Here is a 19,831-nt window from a genome sequence, read left to right as displayed (position 1 = left end):
CCATTTTTAGAGGCTTCTTTTCCTAAGCTGGACCAGCAGGGGTGCCACTTAGCTGGGTCAGGACTTTCTCTTAGCCTGCTGTGCCCCGCTCCAGACAGCCCTACAGAGACCAAGGAAACCTGGCCTGATCCACATGCCTCAGTCTTACTCCTCCTTATTTTCAGTCATACATCATATCCCAACTCTATGGACAGGGAGGACAGAGTAACATTAGGACAGTTAGAAGAGAACACATCTTTTGTACAGAGCTTGGAGGGATGCAGCATTCTGGATCTACCATCCCCACTCTTGAAGTTTCCACACAGAGAGAAGAGAACTTCTAGACCTGTACATCCAAGGGCTCTACAACCCCTAGATACTGGACCCTGGTTCTAGAATTGTAAAGCCCAAGACACACCGTAGTGTCCGAATAGCATCACCATGGGTTCTAAAGGATTGTGGATTGCACCTTTCCCCAAAGAAGGCGAAATCTGCAGAATTCCTTCCTTCCATCAAGGAGTGAGGGAGTGACTCACTCAGTTATAGAAACAGGACTTTTGTATTCTGATGAAATGCTGTGCATTTAATTTGGCATCACAAGCAGGAAAAATACCTGTGCTGCAAAAGGCCAACTTTAAAGCCAGGTGGCTGAATCACAGAACATCTCCATAGTCATTAGAAAAGTGAACAAACATCACATGCATCTCATGGCCATAGGTAAGCCGGAGAATAACCATTCCTGCCTACCAGTCTGGGAGGGGCAGGGCAGCTCAGGCTCTCTCAACAGATTCCTGCATTTTCTGGAACAACTCTGTACTTCTGCTCACTACCTTGAGAACCATACAACGCAGAACCCATGCTACCCACACTTAACTCTCTGCAACTTGGCTCATGGAAAAAGTTTATTCACCTCCATAAGGCAAATGACATAAAGAAAGGTGACGAACTGCCTGCCAGTTTCCCCTGGGGTGGGGTTGTGGGGGTGGATATTAAGAAGGAGGGCAGACCCTTTACCTTTAGAGTTTTTTTTTTAATAAAAAAAAGATGGGACTTGCTTTCAGCTTGGACAGTTTGTGTAGAGATGTTTCCCAGTCAGGGTCTGATTGAGATTTCCTGTGCAGTTCCTAGCACAGACGTTAGCATATAGGAGTGTCCCAGTAAATGATAACAGAGTCTGAATCTCTGTTGTTGAATCTCAGGGTGTTACTAGAAATCCCATGAGCTAGAGACTTAGAGAAGGAGTGAAGGCAGGGGAAAACATACAATGGTAAAGGGAACTGGGCATGCTCTTGCCACTTGCATTTTTCATACAACTGCAAATGAAAAGATGCAGCGTTTCTCTGACTGGAGAATCTGGACCCAGACAGTGGCTCTGGGATGCAGGGAGTAGGCTGCGAGATGTGATACCTGCGGGCCCTGGTCCCGAATACCACAGCATCTCCCCAGACGCCATGCTCCCCTAAACCCCCAAGATCCCAAAGCCACACTCAACCATTTTCTTTCTTCTGCTTTGATCAAGGGTGTCCTTCGGCCTTCCCCATCCCTTTCAGCCCTCCCCCGCCCCAGCTTGGCCCCAGGGCTTACTGAGACTTGTGATTCAGCAGCCAAAGTTAAAGTTCCCCAAGGCTGACAACTCAACCTCGCTTTCTGAAGCAGCCTGCAGGAAAGGCATACTGATTCATCTGGGCCTGCTGGCTCTCACCCCTCAGCCTTCTCTCACCCGCAGCCTGGCCACCCAGGTACCTGTCATTCCAGACTATGGGGTGTCCCTCTGGAGTCAGAACACCAGTGCCTCCCTGTATCAGGATGTGCTACACACATATGCCAGCCGCCCCCCCCCCCACTCTTAGCATTTCTGCCCTAAACAGACAGGAGAAAGAGCCTCCATACCCGACGGAACTCGACAGGTGAGTTCTCACCTTGAATTAGCCCCTTTAGGATCGGAGGGGTCAGAACCAGCATTAAGGGCCCCACTGGAGATGGATCACTGGAGGAAAGGATGGAAGGAGCTGGGGAGGCAGGAAGGAAGAGACACCCTGACTTGGGGAAAATTGTGTGTCTGTTGGATATAGGGAGCTGGGTGGTGTAGATGGTGAGGGCACGGAGAACCAAAGTCTGATAATACTTGCTGGGCCTAATTTGCTCAGAGATTCTTCAAGAAGAATCAACCTCTTCAACCTCCATCACTGTACCACCCTCTAAAAGTTCTTCTGCATGTCTAACCTCAGTCCCTTCTGCTGCAGTAATCGACCCATTGATTAAACATTGCCAGGGCCGGGGAGAGAGAGAGAGAGGGAGCAGCGCCCCCTACAACCTACACAGGGCCGAGGTGGGCTCCACGCGCCCCGATGCTGGACAGAGCTCCACCTCACGCACACAAGCCTCCCCTGGCCCACCACCCTCTTCTCTCTCCCCCATCCCCCAGCGGCACTGTTCCTAACCTAGGACCTATCTGTATCTCCGATCTCTAACCTCAAGTGAAAACAGGGCCCTGGAACCTGCGGCCTCTGGGGAGCTTACCCCACCTGTACCTCCCTCCAAGAACCGCGGCTTCCGGTCCCAGGAGAAGCGTGTGGAGACGAAATTCCCGCCTCTCGAGGCCCCCTCCTCGTTTTCCCGCGCGGGTGGTGCGCAGCCGCGGGGCGACCCCAGCGTATCTCTAGGCCCAGTGCCACTGGGGTCAGGGCCGGGGTACAAGGAGGGGTGCAGTCTGCGGAGCCAAAGGAACCCCGGCGCCTTGGTCCCTGCAGGATCTCCCCACCCCCACTCCGCATTCTCTCGAGGCTTCGCACTGCTCCCAGCCTCTCCCCGCGCAGAGGGAACGCGACCCGGTACTCCCTTCCGCCCAGGACCCTCCAGACGTCGGGATCCGGACAAAGAAGCCCGGCTGTAGCGGGAGAGCGCGGCCGCGCGGCGCCGGTGAAGCAGGTAAATACCCGCCACCGGCCGGCCGCCAAGCTGCCCACCCACCCGCGGCTCCGGCCGCCAGGGCGCGACACGCCATTCCCGCTGTCGCGACTCCCGGGAGACACCGCAGCTGTGCGCCGGGCCCGGGCCCTGCGGGGCTCGGGCTCCAGACTCACCGGCTCCGGCGAGCTCGACCGGCGCGGGCTCCCGCCTGGGCTCGGCGGCCGCCTGGGACTGCGTCCGGCGCCGGGTCCGCACCGTTCGGGCAGGAGGCGCCCGCTTGGCAAAGTCGGCAAGAGGCACCGGCTCAGTCGCGCACCGGCCCCGAGTCCGAGTGAGTCAGAGAGAGACCGAGGGAGCAAGTTATAGGGGCGGGGGGTAGGGGGTAGGGTGCTGAGACACCCTCCCCCACCCCGCCCCCCGCCCCCCAGCGGAGACGCAGAAAGCCACTCGCAGCCGGAGACACCCGGACACAAAGACCTCGTGCCAGCCGCAGATCCAAGTTTCTCCCTGAGAGACCCAGGGGGCTCGGGCCACGTTCCCCGAGAGAACAGATAAACTAACGGACAGACCGACAGACGCACCCAGGGACGTCGACACCCCCGAAGAGACGAGTTACTTCCTCAGCCGGGATGTCCCTGGTCTCCTGCTCGCTCTATAGACCCCTCCACTGGCAGATCGCCCGCAGAGCGAGCAGAGAGACAGGAGGGAAACTGAGGCTCCTTGGGGCGCCGCGTCCCGGGAGCCCGGCTTTCCGCGGGGGTCCCGCAGAGTCACACAGGAGGGGGCAGTGGGATTCTCTCCCTCCCGGGTCCCCTTCACGTCTCTCTGCTTGCCCTGCAGGCGATGGGCCAGGGCACTGGCCGAGGCTGGATCCGAATCCAGAATCCTGCGCCGGAGTTCTCCATCTAGGTTCCGGGGTTCCCGGGGTTGGGGCTTTGGGGAGCGGGGACAGCCAGGGCGAGAATCCAGGAAGGGAGGGGGCCTCGGCTTTTCTGTTACCTGCGTCGGCAGCGCTCGGACTCCGCTCTGGGGGCTCTAGCTCGAAGCTCCGACAAGTCTCCACGTCCAGCCCGAGAGGGGGCGGCCGAGCCCGGCACAGCGAGGCCAGGACCGCGAGCGCCGCCTGGCACCGAGGCTCCCCGGTTTCCCACACCCCGCTCATGCCCTGGATACCCCAGTCCTCCAAGCAGCCGCCCGAAACCGCGCCGCGGCCGGACTGGGGCGGGGCAAGGCGTCCCCAAAAAGACCCTCCCCGCAGCGGCCCCCTCGGGCTCCGTTCGGCTTTTAATCACTTCCCCGCAGGGTCTCCGCCCCTCACGTGGCATCCCGCAGCAGCTGGCAAGTCTGGCGCCTCACGGCCGCCCCCTCTACACTCAGCGACCAGTCTGAGTCCGGGCGGTTCAAGGCGGGGGAGCCAGGTTGTTCTGCATCCTGGAGGGTGCAACACTCGGAAAAGAGCCTGGGATCTGGCTCCACATTCACGGCCTGGTGTGACCTTGGGCCTCTCTGAGCCTCAATTTTTCCTCTCTCTATAAGGGGTATAATAATTACGAGTGTTTCACGGGTTGACTGGGGATATAAAGATAGTGTTTGTGAAAACACTTGGTAAATTGCCACATGCCACACAAGCGGAAACGAAATAGACAAACCTATTACAGAAAGAAGGATGACCCCGCTGGGGGTGGGAGGACCTTGGCCAAGGTTCCTGATGGGAGAAATTAGTCAGACTTGGCCCAAGTCGCAGCTTCGAAGACAGAAAACCGTAAGACTGTGGGGCGATGCGAACTGCAAAAAGACTTTCTGAGCCCCGCAATCCTGAGGTCCGCGGTACCCGCACGTTGCTATGGCGACGGGAGGCAGCGGCCGTCTCTCTCCATGGCAACGGGAAGGGAAAGTTTCTGGCGAATCGGAATGGGGGGTGTTTCAAGAGGGCTCTCAGTTCCCGCCAGACCCATCTCTCCGCATCCGTGCAACACCACTGATGTTACGCTTGCTATTAAGCGTAACAAGGTCCAGGAAGACCGAAAACTAAACGGGAGGATTGAGGCTAGATAGGGCAGAACAATTCCCTCCAGGAATCGTGGCGTGAGGTCCAGGAGCAGATTGACTGAGGGGCTCCTAGGCGCCTCACTCAGCCTGGATGTCTGTGGAGAGCCACCGGGTCGCGGCCCAGAGGGGGCCCTGTCACAAAAGTCTTGCGTCATCAGCTGGTCGGCGGGTGGGCCTCTTCCTCTGTGCGGTTCACCTGAAACCCCAGGCTCAGGTCCCTTTGCCTTCCCGGAGCTGGGAAGGAAACTTTAGCTGGAGCCTCTGGAAGCCACGGGGCTGGTGTGTACCTGGGTGGCGGATGGAGGAGGAGGGTCTTTCCTCCTAATTAACACGCTAATTGGAAGTGGCTCGGGAGGTGACTCGCGTTCCGGAGGCAGGAGATTCGGAGCCCCAGCTCCTGGCGGTGTCCATCGTGCTCCATCTGCACCAGCCGCGCTAGCCGACACTTGACTGCCCTGGGCATGCCCTGGGTACAGAGGGTCAAGCCAAGGCCTAAGAGGACCGTGGCCTAACTGGGCGGTTTTTCCTCTCCCCCATGTGCTTCCTAGCTCTGTCCGTGGTGCTGAAGGCCCAGTTGGTGCGACCGTCGCGTGGGCACCCCGTTAGGGATGGGGGGTGGGGCGGGCAATTGCGGTGGGTTCGAAGCTTCCACCCTGACTTCAGGAACTTGCGACAGGGGAGGGCTAGGAACTCAGGCAGGAGGGACTGAGTAGGCATGATCCCAGCCACACAATGCAATCCAGGCTGCCTTCCTGTGGGAGGTGCTCAGCTGCTGTTCCAAGAACTGGTGAGGCTGTGGAGTCCCCATTCTCCTCCCAGTGCTCTTAGAACTCACCTGAGGGGCCCAGAGGCCCCATCACTTTTCCCTCCACCACCCGATGCAGAGCTCAGTAGCTGGGAGAGACTGGAGCTCAGAGGCCCCTTGTCACACGCTCATTAGCAGTTTCCGAGGGGGTTGGTTTGTGTTTATGTAAAACAACAAATGGAGAAGAACCGCTCTCTGCCCATGTTTATGGCAACTCTCACTCCGCGGCGATTTCTCCCTCCCCCTCTCAAATTCCCGGGGAAATTTGCAGAACAAAGCGCCTTGTGTTGCCTTTGCAGAAAATGAAAAAACACAGGTCTGTTCCAAGGGCCCAGGCCCCTGATGCAGGGAAATCAATATTTTGCTTTACAACGAGTGGGGGAATTTGCATCTAAACTGAAGGCAAAGGAGCCTGTTCGGAGCAGAGCAGGTGGTAGGAACTGAGAATTAACAGATAATTTCTCATTGTTCCAGGATTCTGCCTCCACACTCGGCAGGCGGTTCTGCAGCGTCTCTGGTGCCCCGGCAGCAGCTCCGGACCTGGCATTTCTCATCCTAACGGGGAGAAAAAGGTTCTGCTCTGACAGGGCTGCGGAAAGGGGCTGGGGCTCCCCAGTCAATAACCATTGAATCTGGATTGTGCAAGTGACTGTGTGCCTGTGAATGAGAGAGAGAAACAAGAGAGACAGAGACCGAGATAGAGATAAGAGACAGAGACACCTGGAGAGGCAGAGAAGGAGAGAGACATACAAAGAGACAAATAGAAGAGATAGATTCAGAGAGCAGAGAGAGACAGAACTGGCATGCATGTAAAGGGATGTATAAAGGGACACTCATTCAGAAAGAGAGATAAAAGAGAAAGGTGGTTTTTCTTACATTAAGAACAAAGCTTTGCCTTAGTAGTCATTTTCCTGCCCTCTCCTCCACAGTTAATTGCTGATACTTGTGGTCACATAACCAGACACAAAGCAGAAAAAATATCCTCATGTAAAGATGGGACCCTTTCCTCTCTAGAACCCCTTTCCCTTACAAGCCCACTCCCAAAACACATCTATGCTTCTTCCCATGTGAAGAGACCAAATTCAGGCTCCCAGGGTCCGTCCTACTCAGACCTGGGGAGGGAAGGAGAGGGAAGAAGTGAAATTGTTGCCCCTCAATGCTACCTCTCACAGGAAGACCATTCTGAGTTTTATTTAGGGGTGGGGAAGAGAAGGAGGGGTGGAAACAGCCAGCATGGCATAGGCAAACAAAGGCACAGGAGGCTGGGTTCCACGACTGGTGCACCAAACCAGCCCCTCCCCTGTAGTCACCTCCCCTGCCAGGGCCTAGGTTTTCTTATTGGCAAGACAATGAAGTGGGATAAGGAGCTCTTTGAGTCTCCGTCCAGCAACCACACTCTAGGATTTTACAGGAGGGGAAAGGAGGAAGCTGAGCAGGGAAAGGAAGGAGGGAGTGAGGAGCAGGTTTTTCTGGCTCTCAAGAAAAGAGTGTGTCACAGATGTTCAGACCCACTTTGGGCTTCTCCTCCCTCATTACCCTCATCTCCTGTACAGTCATGGCTGGAGCATCCTGAGCCTGGAGCCCCCGAGGCCAGACTGCTCAGAAGCAGGAGAGGGGGTTGGGGGTGAGGCGAGAGGAAGAAGGAGAAGAGACCTGAGGCAAAAACCAGCAGCCTCTCGCTGCTTTGCTGTCCGTCCTCTGATCAGAAATAGCCAAAGTACACTTCCCCTTCGCCCCCCACCCCAAGTCTCTTAGGCAGTGGCCTGACTGCCCTTGGAAGCTTCCCAACCTGTTCTGAGCAGCAATGTCCTGTTGAGTTATACGAAAAATAAAATAAATTAAAACAAAATAATAATTTCAAAAAAGAAATTAAACCTCAGTAGGAAATTGCTAATGCTGTAGGCGGGAAGAATGAGCTCTTTTGACATGAGCCGATGTGTCATATTGTCTTTCCATCTCAATGCAATTTCTAAATAGGGAACCCTTTCCCCATTCCCTCCTCCCCTCCAAACCCCCAGCAGAGATGTGAAGGAATCAGTCTGATATTCATAGGTGGATTGTCTGACGCTCAGGGAGAGATACAGAGAAATAGACACAAGCAGACCCACTGCTTTGCCGAGCAGATTGGAGCCAAGGGGACTGTGACCCAACCTTGAGGACCACTGATCGCCTCTCTCCACCTCTCCCATTTTCTGCTTACTGAGGCATCTGGCCACTTTCTGCGAAGGTTTTTAACTTAAAGAAAACAGACATCAGCTGAACCTGTTCTACTGCTGGTGGAGAATTCAGTTGACGTCCTGAATTGGGGAGTGGGAGTAACTTTATCCCATTTTTTGGAACACGCTCTTCTATGGAATCCACATGGGGTTTCTGCCAAAACAGCTTTATTGGTGTTTCCAGCAGATATCACCCTATGCCCCCAACCTCACACCAACATAGCAACTCTAGCCAAAGCTGGGTGACTTCTGCAAACCATGCCCTTCCAAGCCATTATAAGAGTTTTCAGGAATTCCTCCTTGCCTGAAAGATGCAGAAGACATTGCAGAGCCCTGAGTCGATGCCCAGGTATTTTTGAGAGTCCAGTCTTGCTTTTATTCTAGGAAAGGTCCTTGACAATTCAAACCTCCTGAGCCGAGGGTATATTTGCCCCTGTCTCATTTCTTCCCCATTTCAGAGGCCCCATTTCTGTTGTGCTTTCTGCTCAAGCATACAGAGTTCCAGATCAGACTTGGGAAGACTGGACAGAGTTTGCTGCTTCCAGCCTGGCTTTGTGGGCTAAAGCAGGCTGGGGACCAGAAAAGCAGATACAGGTTCAAGGTCAGAAGGCAACATCCTCCCTAAAACAGTTTTAGACATGGACCTAACAATGTTGGGTCCAGGGCTTTCTCTGCATTACTTGAGAAGTGAGAAGGATATTGGAGGGGAAGGGCTGGGAAGGAAGCCAATTGTTCCCTTCTTCACACTGACCTTGGATAGAAGAAAGAGCATCGGTTTTGGAGTCAGACAGACCTGTGTTCAAATCCTGGCTCTGTCACTTAGTAGCTGTATCACTTGAGGCACTTAGCTCTCTGAACCTCAACTTTTCATCTGTAAATTGGGACATATAAGGCCTGCTTTATAGTGTACAAGGATTAAGTACCTGGAGTTAAATGCTTACTATATTATGGCTGACTCATGGCAGGTGTTCAAACAAATGACAGTTCCTATCCCTTTCTTCCTTCTCTCAGATCATAGAGGGAAAGCCAGCAGGAGCATCGTCTAAAGGTTAACCATACCCTGAAGATTGCCAAGAGCAAATCTGCCTCATTTAGTTTTATAACAACCCTAAGAGGCAGAATGGGTGGGTGCTAGTAGTCCATTTGGTAAATGAGGAAGTTAAGTGACTGGTCCCTGGTCATACAAGCTAGGATGTAGCAGATAACTGGAATCTAAGCCTTCTGATCCCTGGTGAGTGTCTCTTCCTTCTACTGGGGAGGATGGTGAGGGTATGAATAACTTTTTTCTTTTACAAAAAAAGGTTATAATATTTTCAAATTGACTTCATAATAAATAAAAAGTATTTGGAAAGAAATTACAGAGTACTGAAAGATTCACTCCTGTGTCTCTTTGCAAAGGTCTTGGCCCTCTGACCTTAGCCATCCAATTACCCCTTGGACCCAGTTGCTGGTCTTAAGAAAAGACAGTGTCATTGATGAAACACAGGGCTGGGACCAGACAGCTTCATGGCTCAGGACATGCTTGGCTGCTTCACTCGACAGAGATAGGGCTCCTCAGAGGACAGCTTAGGGAGTCTCTGCTACAGCTGGGTTGTGTCCTGTGGTCATAGCACAGCTTCCAGGAAAGGTCCAAGCCAAGATTCTTGTACGACCAGGACCCCAAGGACTGGAATTATCCCCAAGGAGCCTGGAGGGAGTTTGTAGTCTCAGGACTCTGGCTGTTCCACTAATGAAAAGAAACCGGATAAAATGCCAAAACTGGGCTTCCCTGGTGGCGCAGTGGTTGGGAGTCCGCCTGCCGATGCAGGGGACACGGGTTCGTGCCCCGGTCCGGGAGGGTCCCGCATGCTGCGGAGCGGCTGGGCCCATGGGCCGTGGCCACTGAGCCTGCACGTCCGGAGCCTGTGCTCCGCAACGGGAGAGGCCACAAGAGTGAGAGGCCCACATACTGCAAAAAAAAAAAAAAAAAAAAGCCAAAACTAATTAAAGTCACAAATCCAAAAAAGGCCCTGTCAAAACTAGGAAGTCTTAATACTGGATTTCAACAGAACCCAAGCAGGAAGAATCAACAGAGTGTGCATTGGGTCAGGGGCCTACTGCCCCCTGTGCAATGAAGGGCTGGAACCCCTGGAGAGAACAAATTTGTTCCCTAAATTTTAGCCTCCATCCATTCAGTAGGATAAAAATCTTTTTCCATCCCAGCCCCCAAGCATCATCTATGTGTCTGCTGTTTGCTAGAGGTACAGTGAGTGGTTTTATTGGCTCAGCCCCCACCTTCATTACTACTCCTGTACGTTTGTAAAGTGGAACAGTTTATACAACGGTCTCACGTATGTTGTCTCATTTCATACTTGCAACAGCCCTAGGAAGTGAATATTATTATCCTCCTTTTACTGGTGAGGTCTCAAGAGAGGCTAAAAATAACTGACTTGGGATCACAGCTAGCAAGTGACAGAGCCAGAACCTGAGCCTGTCTTTTTACGTCATTCATTCATTCAGCATTTATTGAGGTGCTACTAAGTCCCAGTTCTGGACCAGGCACATAAGAACAGACCTGTGTTGTTTCCCATAAGCACTAGCCCTCCATCACACACAGTGTGCAGAGTCCTAAGCATACGGCCTTTGTCCTGGGGGAGTGCGCATAATCGGTTGCAGAGAGAGACCACACATGAAATTGGTTTAAGATGAGTTCTCCGACCTCTTTGCTGCAGAGTTGCCCATGCCCACATCGACTGTGAAATTCGCTCCTGTGACATGACTCTCTCTGGATCGCTCTTTTCTCCTGATTCTCTCACTCTCTCCTCTGACTCCTCCCAGCCCTTCCATTTTCTCCAGGGTTCAACTCTCGTCCCTTCTTCTGTCTCTGCACATTCTCTCCACTGATCTCATCTACTCCTAGGGCTTTAAATACTAAATAATACGAATAGTAATAGTACTAAACACTTATTAAGACTTATTGTGTTTCAGGGTCTATGTTGCTTGCTTAACATGGATTACATCATTTAATTCCTACAACAACCCTGTTATTATCTGCAGTTTATAGGTATCGAGTGATGGAACCAGCACTTGAACCCAGGCAGTCTCACTCCAGAACCTAGCTCCTAAGGACTCCCAATTCTGCTCTGACTCATCAGTCTCTCCTTGGTCCTACACATGCATTTCTAAATTCCTCTTCTGAACACTTTCACCCCAGACCTCCTGAATCTAATATGTTCAAGGTAGAATTCATATTTTCCTTCACAAACCTGCCGTACCTCCTTAAAGGAGGACGTAACCAAACCAAACTAAACCCAAAACCTTGATTCTTGCCTCTTCCTTTTCTACCCATATTCGGCCTGTCACCAAACCCTCTTGTTTTTATCTTTAAAATGATCTAAGCCCTGTTCTCCGCACCACTGTCACTGTCCCAGCTTAGACACTCAAACTTCCTCTTCTGGATCATGGAAGTCACCTTACGGGATACTGTAATTATGTCATCCTCTCACTTGAAACCCTTCACAGACTTCCCGGGGCCTTCAGGATGAGGTTGACACTCTCTAGCATCGCATACAAGTCCCTTCCAGACATGGCCTCCGTCCACTTATGTAGCCTCCTCTCCAGACACTCCGGGTATCCCTGGAGGCTGCCTGTGCTGCGGTCACAGGGTGATAATCCCTGTCTCTCATCCTTCCACCCCACCCAACCTCCTGCTTTGGCTGACTGTTCCCGCACATCCTCTCTCCTTTACCCATGGCCCCTCTAGATTCTGGAACTTTGCAATTGCTTGTCCCTCTGCCTTGAACACCTTTCCTCTTTTCCTCGTCACCCAGCTGGTTCCTATAGGACATAGAGGGGTACAGAGGTAAAGACTGTGGGCTTTGGAGCCAGGCTGTCTGGGTTCAAATCTTAGATCTGCCGTAGTAGCTGTGTGACCTTGGGCAAGTTGCTAAACCTATCTGTGCTTCAGTTTTCCTCTTCATAAAATGGAGACGATAATAGCAGTACCTCTCTCGTCAGTTTACCAAGAGGTTTAAATGAGTTGACATACATGAAGCACTCAGAACAGCCCCTTCCCTGACTTCCAAAGCTGTCTCAAGATGTCCCCTTTCTCGTCAGCCCAATGCTCACTTTTTTTTCACAGAGTTTTGCAACAGCACACCATTAACTTGGTTAACTAGGCTATGAGCTCCTTGAGCTGGGGTCTGGATCTCATCATCTTCATCTCCTCAGTGCCTCACACCTAATCCACATTCAGTGAGTGACTACTGCTCTGAAGACAGGTACATATGTGAATGTAATGCAGTGCAAAGCAAGGATGTGAGTGCCAGAAGAATCCCAGAATACAATTAAATGGGCCAAATCAGGGAAGGCTTCCTGGGGGAGTAGAGTTTTGAGTTTTTTAGGCAGGCGAGACTGGAAGGAATGGGGGAACACCTTCCTTCCAGGCTGCAGGAACAGCCTGGGGTAAGGCTTTCAGGCAAAAATAAGCCCTCCATGTGAAGGGGAAGTGAGCAGCTTTTCTTGACTGGAGCATAGGTGAGGGACAGGTGGGAGAGAGAACCACCAGCCTTCACGCATTCCCAGATTCACCTCTAGGAAGCTCAATCTCACTTGGCTGGATTTTTACAAAGAGCCCAGTTTGTTCCAGCCAGTCAGGAGGCCAGCTGAGGAAGACCCAAACCCTGCCCTCAGAGAGCTTATGATGAAGCTACAGGAAGCTGGGGGGAGGAACCAGCTCCAAAGTCCTCTGTGACCACACCAGAGTCTGGGTCCTGAAAAGTTTCTTCATGAGAAGAAATTGCTCATTTTTCCAGGTATCAAGCCATTTCTGGGAAGCAAGTGTGTGTCTGCTGGCACAGCTCACTGTTTTCGAGCAAACGTTTCTGATGATAACACCAAGTCATTACTGTGCAATGAGCGCTGCTAAGGGGAATTCGGAGTACACACCCCACCTCCCACTCACCTCCCTCCCTTTCTACCATCTCTGCTCTTTCTTACCCCTGCACACACGTTCTCCTCCCATCTCTCCCTCTAACTGCTGAGCTGGCTGTGGGAGAAGAGAGGGCCCAGGGTGGGACTCTCAGGCCTTCCAAATTAGCAAAGTGCCCTTGGAACTGGGAGGGGAGCAGAGAACAAAGGGCATTGGATGAAGGGGAGGTGGAGGCTGGCCTCGGATGAGAACATCTGTAAAGTTAAAAAGGGAGGAGCCCTGTAGCCTGGGGGAGCAACCTGACAGCTATTTGCCCCCCAGGACCCTGTCCAGCACCTTGGAAATTGGGGGATTTGCCCCAGCAGTGTGGAGATGGCCCAGTGCTGAAGCCAGGTGATGCTTTTTTTTTTTTTTTTTTTTTTGCTGTACGCGGGCCTCTCACTGTTGTGGCCTCTCCCGTTGCGGAGCACAGGCTCTGGACGCGCAGGCTCAGCGGCCATGGCTCACGGACCTAGCCGCTCCGCGGCATGTGGGATCTTCCCAGACCGGGGCACGAACCCATGTACCCTGCATTGGCAGGCGGACTCTCAACCACTGCGCCACCAGGGAAGCCCCAGGTGATGCATTTTTGTTCACCTGGGTGGTCCAGGCTGCTGGTAAGGACAGCAGCTAACATGGGAACATGCTGACGGGAACATGCTTTGCTTCATTCTGACCAATTCTTTCCCCTGCGCACACGCACCTCCCGTGCCACAGGGACATACACACACGGGCCACAGTCAGACACACGCCGCCAGGGGGGTTTTTCAGCCCTGCTCCTGAAAGCACCTGACAGCTTCTCTGACTTACTCTCCCTCTGGGAGGCTACTGAGCTTTTAGGAAATCTCAGCAGTCTTTGTAGGATGGAGTGGGACAAGGTTTGAAAGTGCTGAGAAAATCATGGAGGGGAGGCCCAGAGCCCACTGAGGCCTCAGTTCCTGAGTGGGCTTCTTCACAGTGGGTGGGGGGAGGGCTGGAGAGCCCCCAACTGCCCCAGCCAGCGGAAACCAACAGTGGCTGATGGAGCCCAAGCCTAGCACCGTGGGGGCAGCGGGGACGTGGGGCGGTGGGCAGAGAGGAAGAAACAAGGCAGGAGGAGGAAACGGTTAAGCCTAGGGCTTAAGGAGGAGGAATCAGGGACAGGAGGTGGCTGAAGTGGGATCTGGATGCAGAGGAGACTTCCAGATACAGCAGGCATTGGGGTGGCAGACAGGCCACAGCGCCATAGCTCGGGGAAGCCACAGAGAGTGAGGTAAGTGCCTCTAGCCCCTACAGGAGGCGCCAACAGCCTGGCTTGTCTCATATCCAATTGTTCATGATTCTTGCACGTGAAAACTGCCAAAAACCAATCGCTTTCCTCACAGCTGTGCTCATCTGGGGTGGAAGGTGGCAGGGAGGGTGGCGGGGGGCTTTCCACTATTCATTGCGTTAAATTGTTAGAGCCAAACAGTATAACAAAAGGAAGTCAGTTGCTCTCCCTGAAAGGCGTCTTGATTGGCCTGGAGGCTGCCGTGGGGTTTGTGAGCGGAATTTGGGCTCTGCTTTCCTCAGTTCCCTCTGGCTACCCTCAAACCCTGCTCAGACAGTTCCCTGGCCGAGAAAGCAATTCCCATGCACCTCCCTCAGCTCTGACTGCCTCTGCATTCCCCCACACGGCCCAGAGACACAAACGTTGAGCCTTTCCTCATTTTGAGGATCTGCTTTGGGAGGAGGGGACGGTCCCATCTTCCTATCTGGGTTAGACCCCGAGAACCCTTTATAGACCCTATATATCTGCTGCCTTAACTGCCCTCAGACTTCATGGGAACGACTTACCTAATTATCTGTCTCCTAGACCAGATAAGGACCAGACCATCAGCCGGGTGAGGGCAAGTTCTGCATCTGTTTTGTTCACTTTGGTTTTCTCAGTCCTCGCTTAGGGTCTGTTGCCTAGTAGGTGCTCAATCAATTTTAATCAGATGGATTAACTGAGATAAGAGTTTCAACATTGGTGGTAGTGATGAGGGGAGTTGTTTTTAATTTGATTGATTCTTTCTTGCCAAGAAGGGAATAGCCATGAAGTGTTTGAAGGCAAAGGATAGGTTTGTGGACCACAGGATGGGAGAGGGGCGTGTCCTCAACCTGAAATTCCTAAAATCGGCTGCACAGTGAGAATAACTGCTTTGAAGATCTGCCAGGTAAAGCTTTGAGACCTTCTCAGAACCTCAGTCACCTGGACCAGAGCCAGGGGCAACCATCAGAGGAGACCTTTCCCTTCCTTCTCTGATCTCCCAGGATCCAATGCTAGGTGCCTCTAGAGATGTAGCTCAGGGCAGGTGCTGCCTGACTGGCTCCACACCCTGGAAATCCTCTTCTTGGACCAGGAGCCTCATTGCTTCTGCTCAGTTTCACCTGAGAGCTGTTGCAGATTTCTGCTGCCACCTTCTGCTTCCGGGAGGAGCTGCTCCATCCCTTAGTGGTCCCACCCAAGTGAAGACAGAATTCTCTTCCTTGGGTCTTCTCAGGGTGCAATGACAGGTTGGCAGTTTGAAAAAGAACCTCAAGAACAACTAAGGAAGGAATTTTAGATCATATAAAAAGCTTTGGGTAGTTAGATTCCCAAAGCAGAGCCTATGATCAGAGTCACCACACTCAAGCCAGAAAGAGCAGGTGCATGTCACCAGTGCCTCACTGGGGTCCTGGCCCGGTGAGGTTGAGCCAGTAGGGCTGGGTTCTCAGGGCTCACCAACTAAATGGTTGGAACGAGGGAGTCCTGACATTCACTGTAAGCTCTGCAGCAGCAGCTCATTGGTTGCTTGTGCAATAGCATAGAGGTCAAAGCGAAAGGCTACCAGAACCAGGGGCAGGAGCTGAGATCCCTGCTGCAGACCCAGAATGTCAGAGGCCAGCAGGGATGGGGTCAACACAAAGCAGGCTGGGCCCCAGGGCAAGTGTCACAAACACTTGTGAATGTTCGCAACTTGCCTTTACGGAGTGGTTGTGGTGTGAGTAGGGCTATGTGGATTGAGCAAGATGAGAGAGTTTGGGGCTGATCAGAAAGCTTCCTTTCCTTCCAGCCACTGCCAATCTTCAGATGAGCTGGTCACGCTACACTGACCTCTCTGATCAAAACATGAAATAGGACCACAGTAAACTGTCACCAAGAGAGTTGGATGACCTTCATTTTCAGCCCAAGACAACTGTCATTGGGCAAGACCCAGCAGAGGCTAAGAGCATGGGCCTTGGAGTTAGGCAGAGATCATTATATATACTGGGGATCCTATTCATTTAATGTATATAAAACCCCACCCCCCCAACTTAACCTCCTTTTTGTCATCTGTAAAAGGGGCTAATATGACCACCTGTTGAGTTGTCCGGAGGATCGAATGTGGTAATACCTGAAAAACACTCAGCATACAGTAAACACTTATTAATAATAATGATGATTCGGACTTGGTAAGTGATTACTGAGTGACCTCAAGTACAAGGGGATGGCCTTGGTAAAGTCCCCTATCCTAGGCCCCCAACTGAACACCTTAACCACATGGGGACAGTCATGCCCCGCCCCTGCCCCGGCCCCAGTTTGTCCTCAGGTCCAGCAGGAGTGCTCTGCCCCCAGATAAGACAGGCAGGGTCTTTGCGGGCCTGGAAATCTTCAGATGGCCCCTCTGCCTCAACACTGAGGTGGGCACTAGTGGAGGAGGGGGCTGCTGGTTAAATCGAGCCATTTGACATAAATTATGAATGGGTGACCTTTCCTAGCTTAATTACTCCTGCTGCTGGGTGGTCCAGGCTCTGGTGCTAGGCCCCCAGGGTGCAAGTTCTTCTCACAGTCAGCAAGCCCATGGCCTCGAGCTTCTGCTTTCATCCACTCTAGTTCGTGTAGCTATTTTGGTGGGAGGAAAATTCTCTCACTGTGATGAATGTCACACCCTAGGTCAGGGGCTGTCCCCCTTTGGGCTTTTCTAATCCCTTGACCTTTGCAGAATTAACTTATCATTCTTTTAAGCTTGATATCATTGCCAGCTCTTTTTTTATTTTTTTAAGTTGAACCTGAGGGTTATTAATGAAGCTGAGATACTAATAGATCTATGTGTTCTTGAACTGATACACAGAAACAAATGCATTCAGACAAAAAATGCTCAGGGCACTCCATGACCCTCTGGAACCTGAGGGGTATTTTGTTAGTTTGCAGCCTTGAGAGGGAAGAACCAAGATGTTGACCTTTTTTTTTTTTTTTAATAGAAAAGTTCAAACATATGTAAGAGAGTAATATGAAATTCTACATACCTATCCCCTAGCTTGAAAAGTCATCAGCATCCTCCCAATCTTGTTTCATCTCTTCCCCCATCCCTTTACTTTCCTAAAGTATTTTAAAGCAAATTACAGATTTTATATCATTTCACTCGTCAACCAATTCTTCTGCATATGCTTCTAACTAATAAAAACCATATATATTATACATACTTAATAAAACTAACAAAATAATAATTCTATAATATTACCCAGTCCATATTCAAATTACCCTGTGGTCTGAAAAAATGTCTTTTTATAGTTGCCTTGTTTCAATTAGGATCCAAAGTGGTTGGTTTTTTGGGTTTTTTTTTTTTGACTGTGTTCGGGCTTTCTCTAGTTGCGGCGAGCAGGGGCTACTCTTTGTTGAGGTGCGTGGACTTCTCACTGAGGTGGCTTCTCTTGTTGAGGAGCACGGGCTCCAGGGGCGCGAGCTTCTGTAGTTGCAGCACACAAGCTTAGTAGTTGTGGCACGCGAGGCCTAGAGCGTGCGTGCAGGCTTCAATAATAGTTGCAGCGTGTGGGCTCTAGGGCACGTGGGCTTCAGTAGTTGTGGTGCACGGGCTCAGTAGTTGTGGCTCGCGGGCTCTAGAGCGCAGGCTCAGTAGTTGGGGCACATGGGCTTAGTTGCTCCACGGTATGTGGGATCTTCTCGGACCAGGGATCGAACCCATGTCCCCTGCACTGGCAGGCAGATTCTTAACCACTGCACCACCAGGGAAGTCCTCAAAGTGGTTGGTTTTTTTTTTTTTTTTTTTAACATCTTTATTGGGATATAATTGCTTTACAATGGTGTGTTAGTTTCTGCTTTATAACAAAGTGAATCAGTTATACATATACATATGTTCCCATATCTCTTCCCTCTTGCGTCTCCCTCCCTCCCACCCTCCCTATCCCACCCCTCCAGGCGGTCACAAAGCACCGAGCCAATATCCCCGTGCCATGCGGCTCCTTCCCACTAGCTATCTACCTTACTACATTTGTTAGTGTGTATATGTCCATGACTCTCTCTCACCCTGTCACAGCTCACCCTTCCCCCTCCCCATATCCTCAAGTCCGTTCTCCAGTAGGTCTGTGTCTTTATTCCTGTCTTACCCCTAGGTTCTTCATGACATTTTTTTTCTTCTTAGATTCCATATATGTGTTAGCATACAGTATTTGTCTTTCTCTTTCTGACTTACTTCACTCTGTATGACAGACTCTAGGTCTATCCACCTCATTACAAATAGCTCAATTTCGTTTCTTTTTATGGCTGAGCAATATTCCATTGTATATATGTGCCACATAAAGTGGTTGGTTTTTAATGGCTTTTTAGCCAAAGTTGGTGACCCGATGGAATGACCTAGAGAAAAATCTCGTAGTCATTAATGTAGGGTGGGGATGGGGACATGGGGAAAAACAATCTACATTTTCCAAAGACAAGGCCTGAGCCCCAGAAAATTGTTTTAAGCTTGGGCATTTGGGGAGTGTGCCTCGGAGTCTTGGGAACAGAGATACCCCTTTGGCATAGTACGATAGCCATCCTCTGGGATAGGTCTCATGTGATCACTACAAACTGGGCTAAGGGCTTTGCCAGAGCCTTCGTACTGCTCCTGTCTCAGAAGTTGTGCTGTCTCTTCCACTCATGGATTTAAGGGATGGTTATGGGCATCTGTTCTGAGCTGAGAGCTCGGGGAACAGACAAGGAGAAGACACAGTCTGGGTGCTACAAGAGCTTGCCACAAGACAATGTCTTAAGCCCCTTGGCAAGTGTGTGCAAAGAGCAGCAGAAGCCAGAGGGAGCCACTGAGTCCACTGGGAGTCAGGGAAGACTTCCAGAAGGGGTCACACTTTGAACTGCTTCTGTGGTTTCTGAGGGGCCAATAAGTCAAATCTGCAGATTTTAAATCAGAAGCAGACATGGAAATCAGAAAGAGATCAAATATCTACTTTATCAGAGGTAAAGCTGAATTGGAGAAAACAGCTTAGATCCAAGGCCCAAAGGGGCTACCTGCTCCTCGTCCTGAGTGATTTTAAGTTAAATGCAACAGGGAAGCATTGAGGCTGCAGAGAACAGAGGGCAACATTAAAGAAATACCAGGCAGTTTGTAAAATGCTTTGTAAACAGGTCAGAGCTTCATTAGAGTGGACCTTGGAGTTTGATGTTGAGAAGTTTGTCTTAGCATGGGCCAGGAGAAGCTGTGGATCATTAGTTCAGTGAGGTCTCACACATAAAGAGAGAGAAAGGCTTCCAGTCTAGTCTGTGGCCTCAGTGTTCTTGCTCAAGGTGTTCTCCTGGCTTAGGGACCCTGCCTAAATCCTTTCAGTCATATCGTGCCCCTCACACACTCTTCTTCAGGAAAGCTTCTCTTGCATCACTTTTTGCTCTCCTTGTCAAACTTTGCAGACCTGCCCACACACACTGCACTCAATGATTGCAGTGGAGGTCCCAGCATTTCCCACAGGATCTTCCACATTATACAAGTATTTTTTGCCAATGCTAAGTCATCTCCCATGGACTTCCAGAAGTAAGCGCTTAGGTTAAGATGAGGTCATGGGGGTGGGGCCCCTGAGATGAGATCAGTGCCCTTATAAAAAAAAAAGACCAGAGCTTGTGCTCACTCTCTCTCTCTTTCTCTCTCTCCACCATATGAGGATACAGCAAGAAAGCCA

The 19,831-nt window shown here is 51.3% G+C and overlaps 1 protein-coding gene across 3 annotated transcripts in view; it reads right to left on the bottom strand.

The window, feature by feature from the left end:
- Positions 1-4,051, bottom strand: part of SYT6 (synaptotagmin 6) — a gene marked incomplete at both ends in the record, with an annotated part of 57,483 nt that extends 53,432 nt beyond the window's left edge. For 2 of the 3 annotated variants that reach the window (XM_082673455.1, XM_082673456.1), the window contains one exon: positions 3,889-4,051. In XM_082673455.1, the coding sequence (XP_082529581.1) occupies positions 3,889-4,051 (163 nt within the window). Of the gene's footprint in view, positions 1-3,062; positions 3,188-3,888 lie in introns of those variants that run through there. The other variant, XM_082673457.1, reaches the window with a different exon arrangement.
- Between the last annotated feature and the right edge of the window lie 15,780 nt (positions 4,052-19,831).

This window comes from Grampus griseus (genome assembly GCF_964374135.1).
Source record: "Grampus griseus genome assembly, chromosome: 1".
Lineage (NCBI taxonomy): Eukaryota > Metazoa > Chordata > Mammalia > Artiodactyla > Delphinidae > Grampus > Grampus griseus.
The sequence above is the reverse complement of the archived record's forward strand: the minus strand, read 5'-3'. Positions and strand labels throughout refer to the sequence as shown.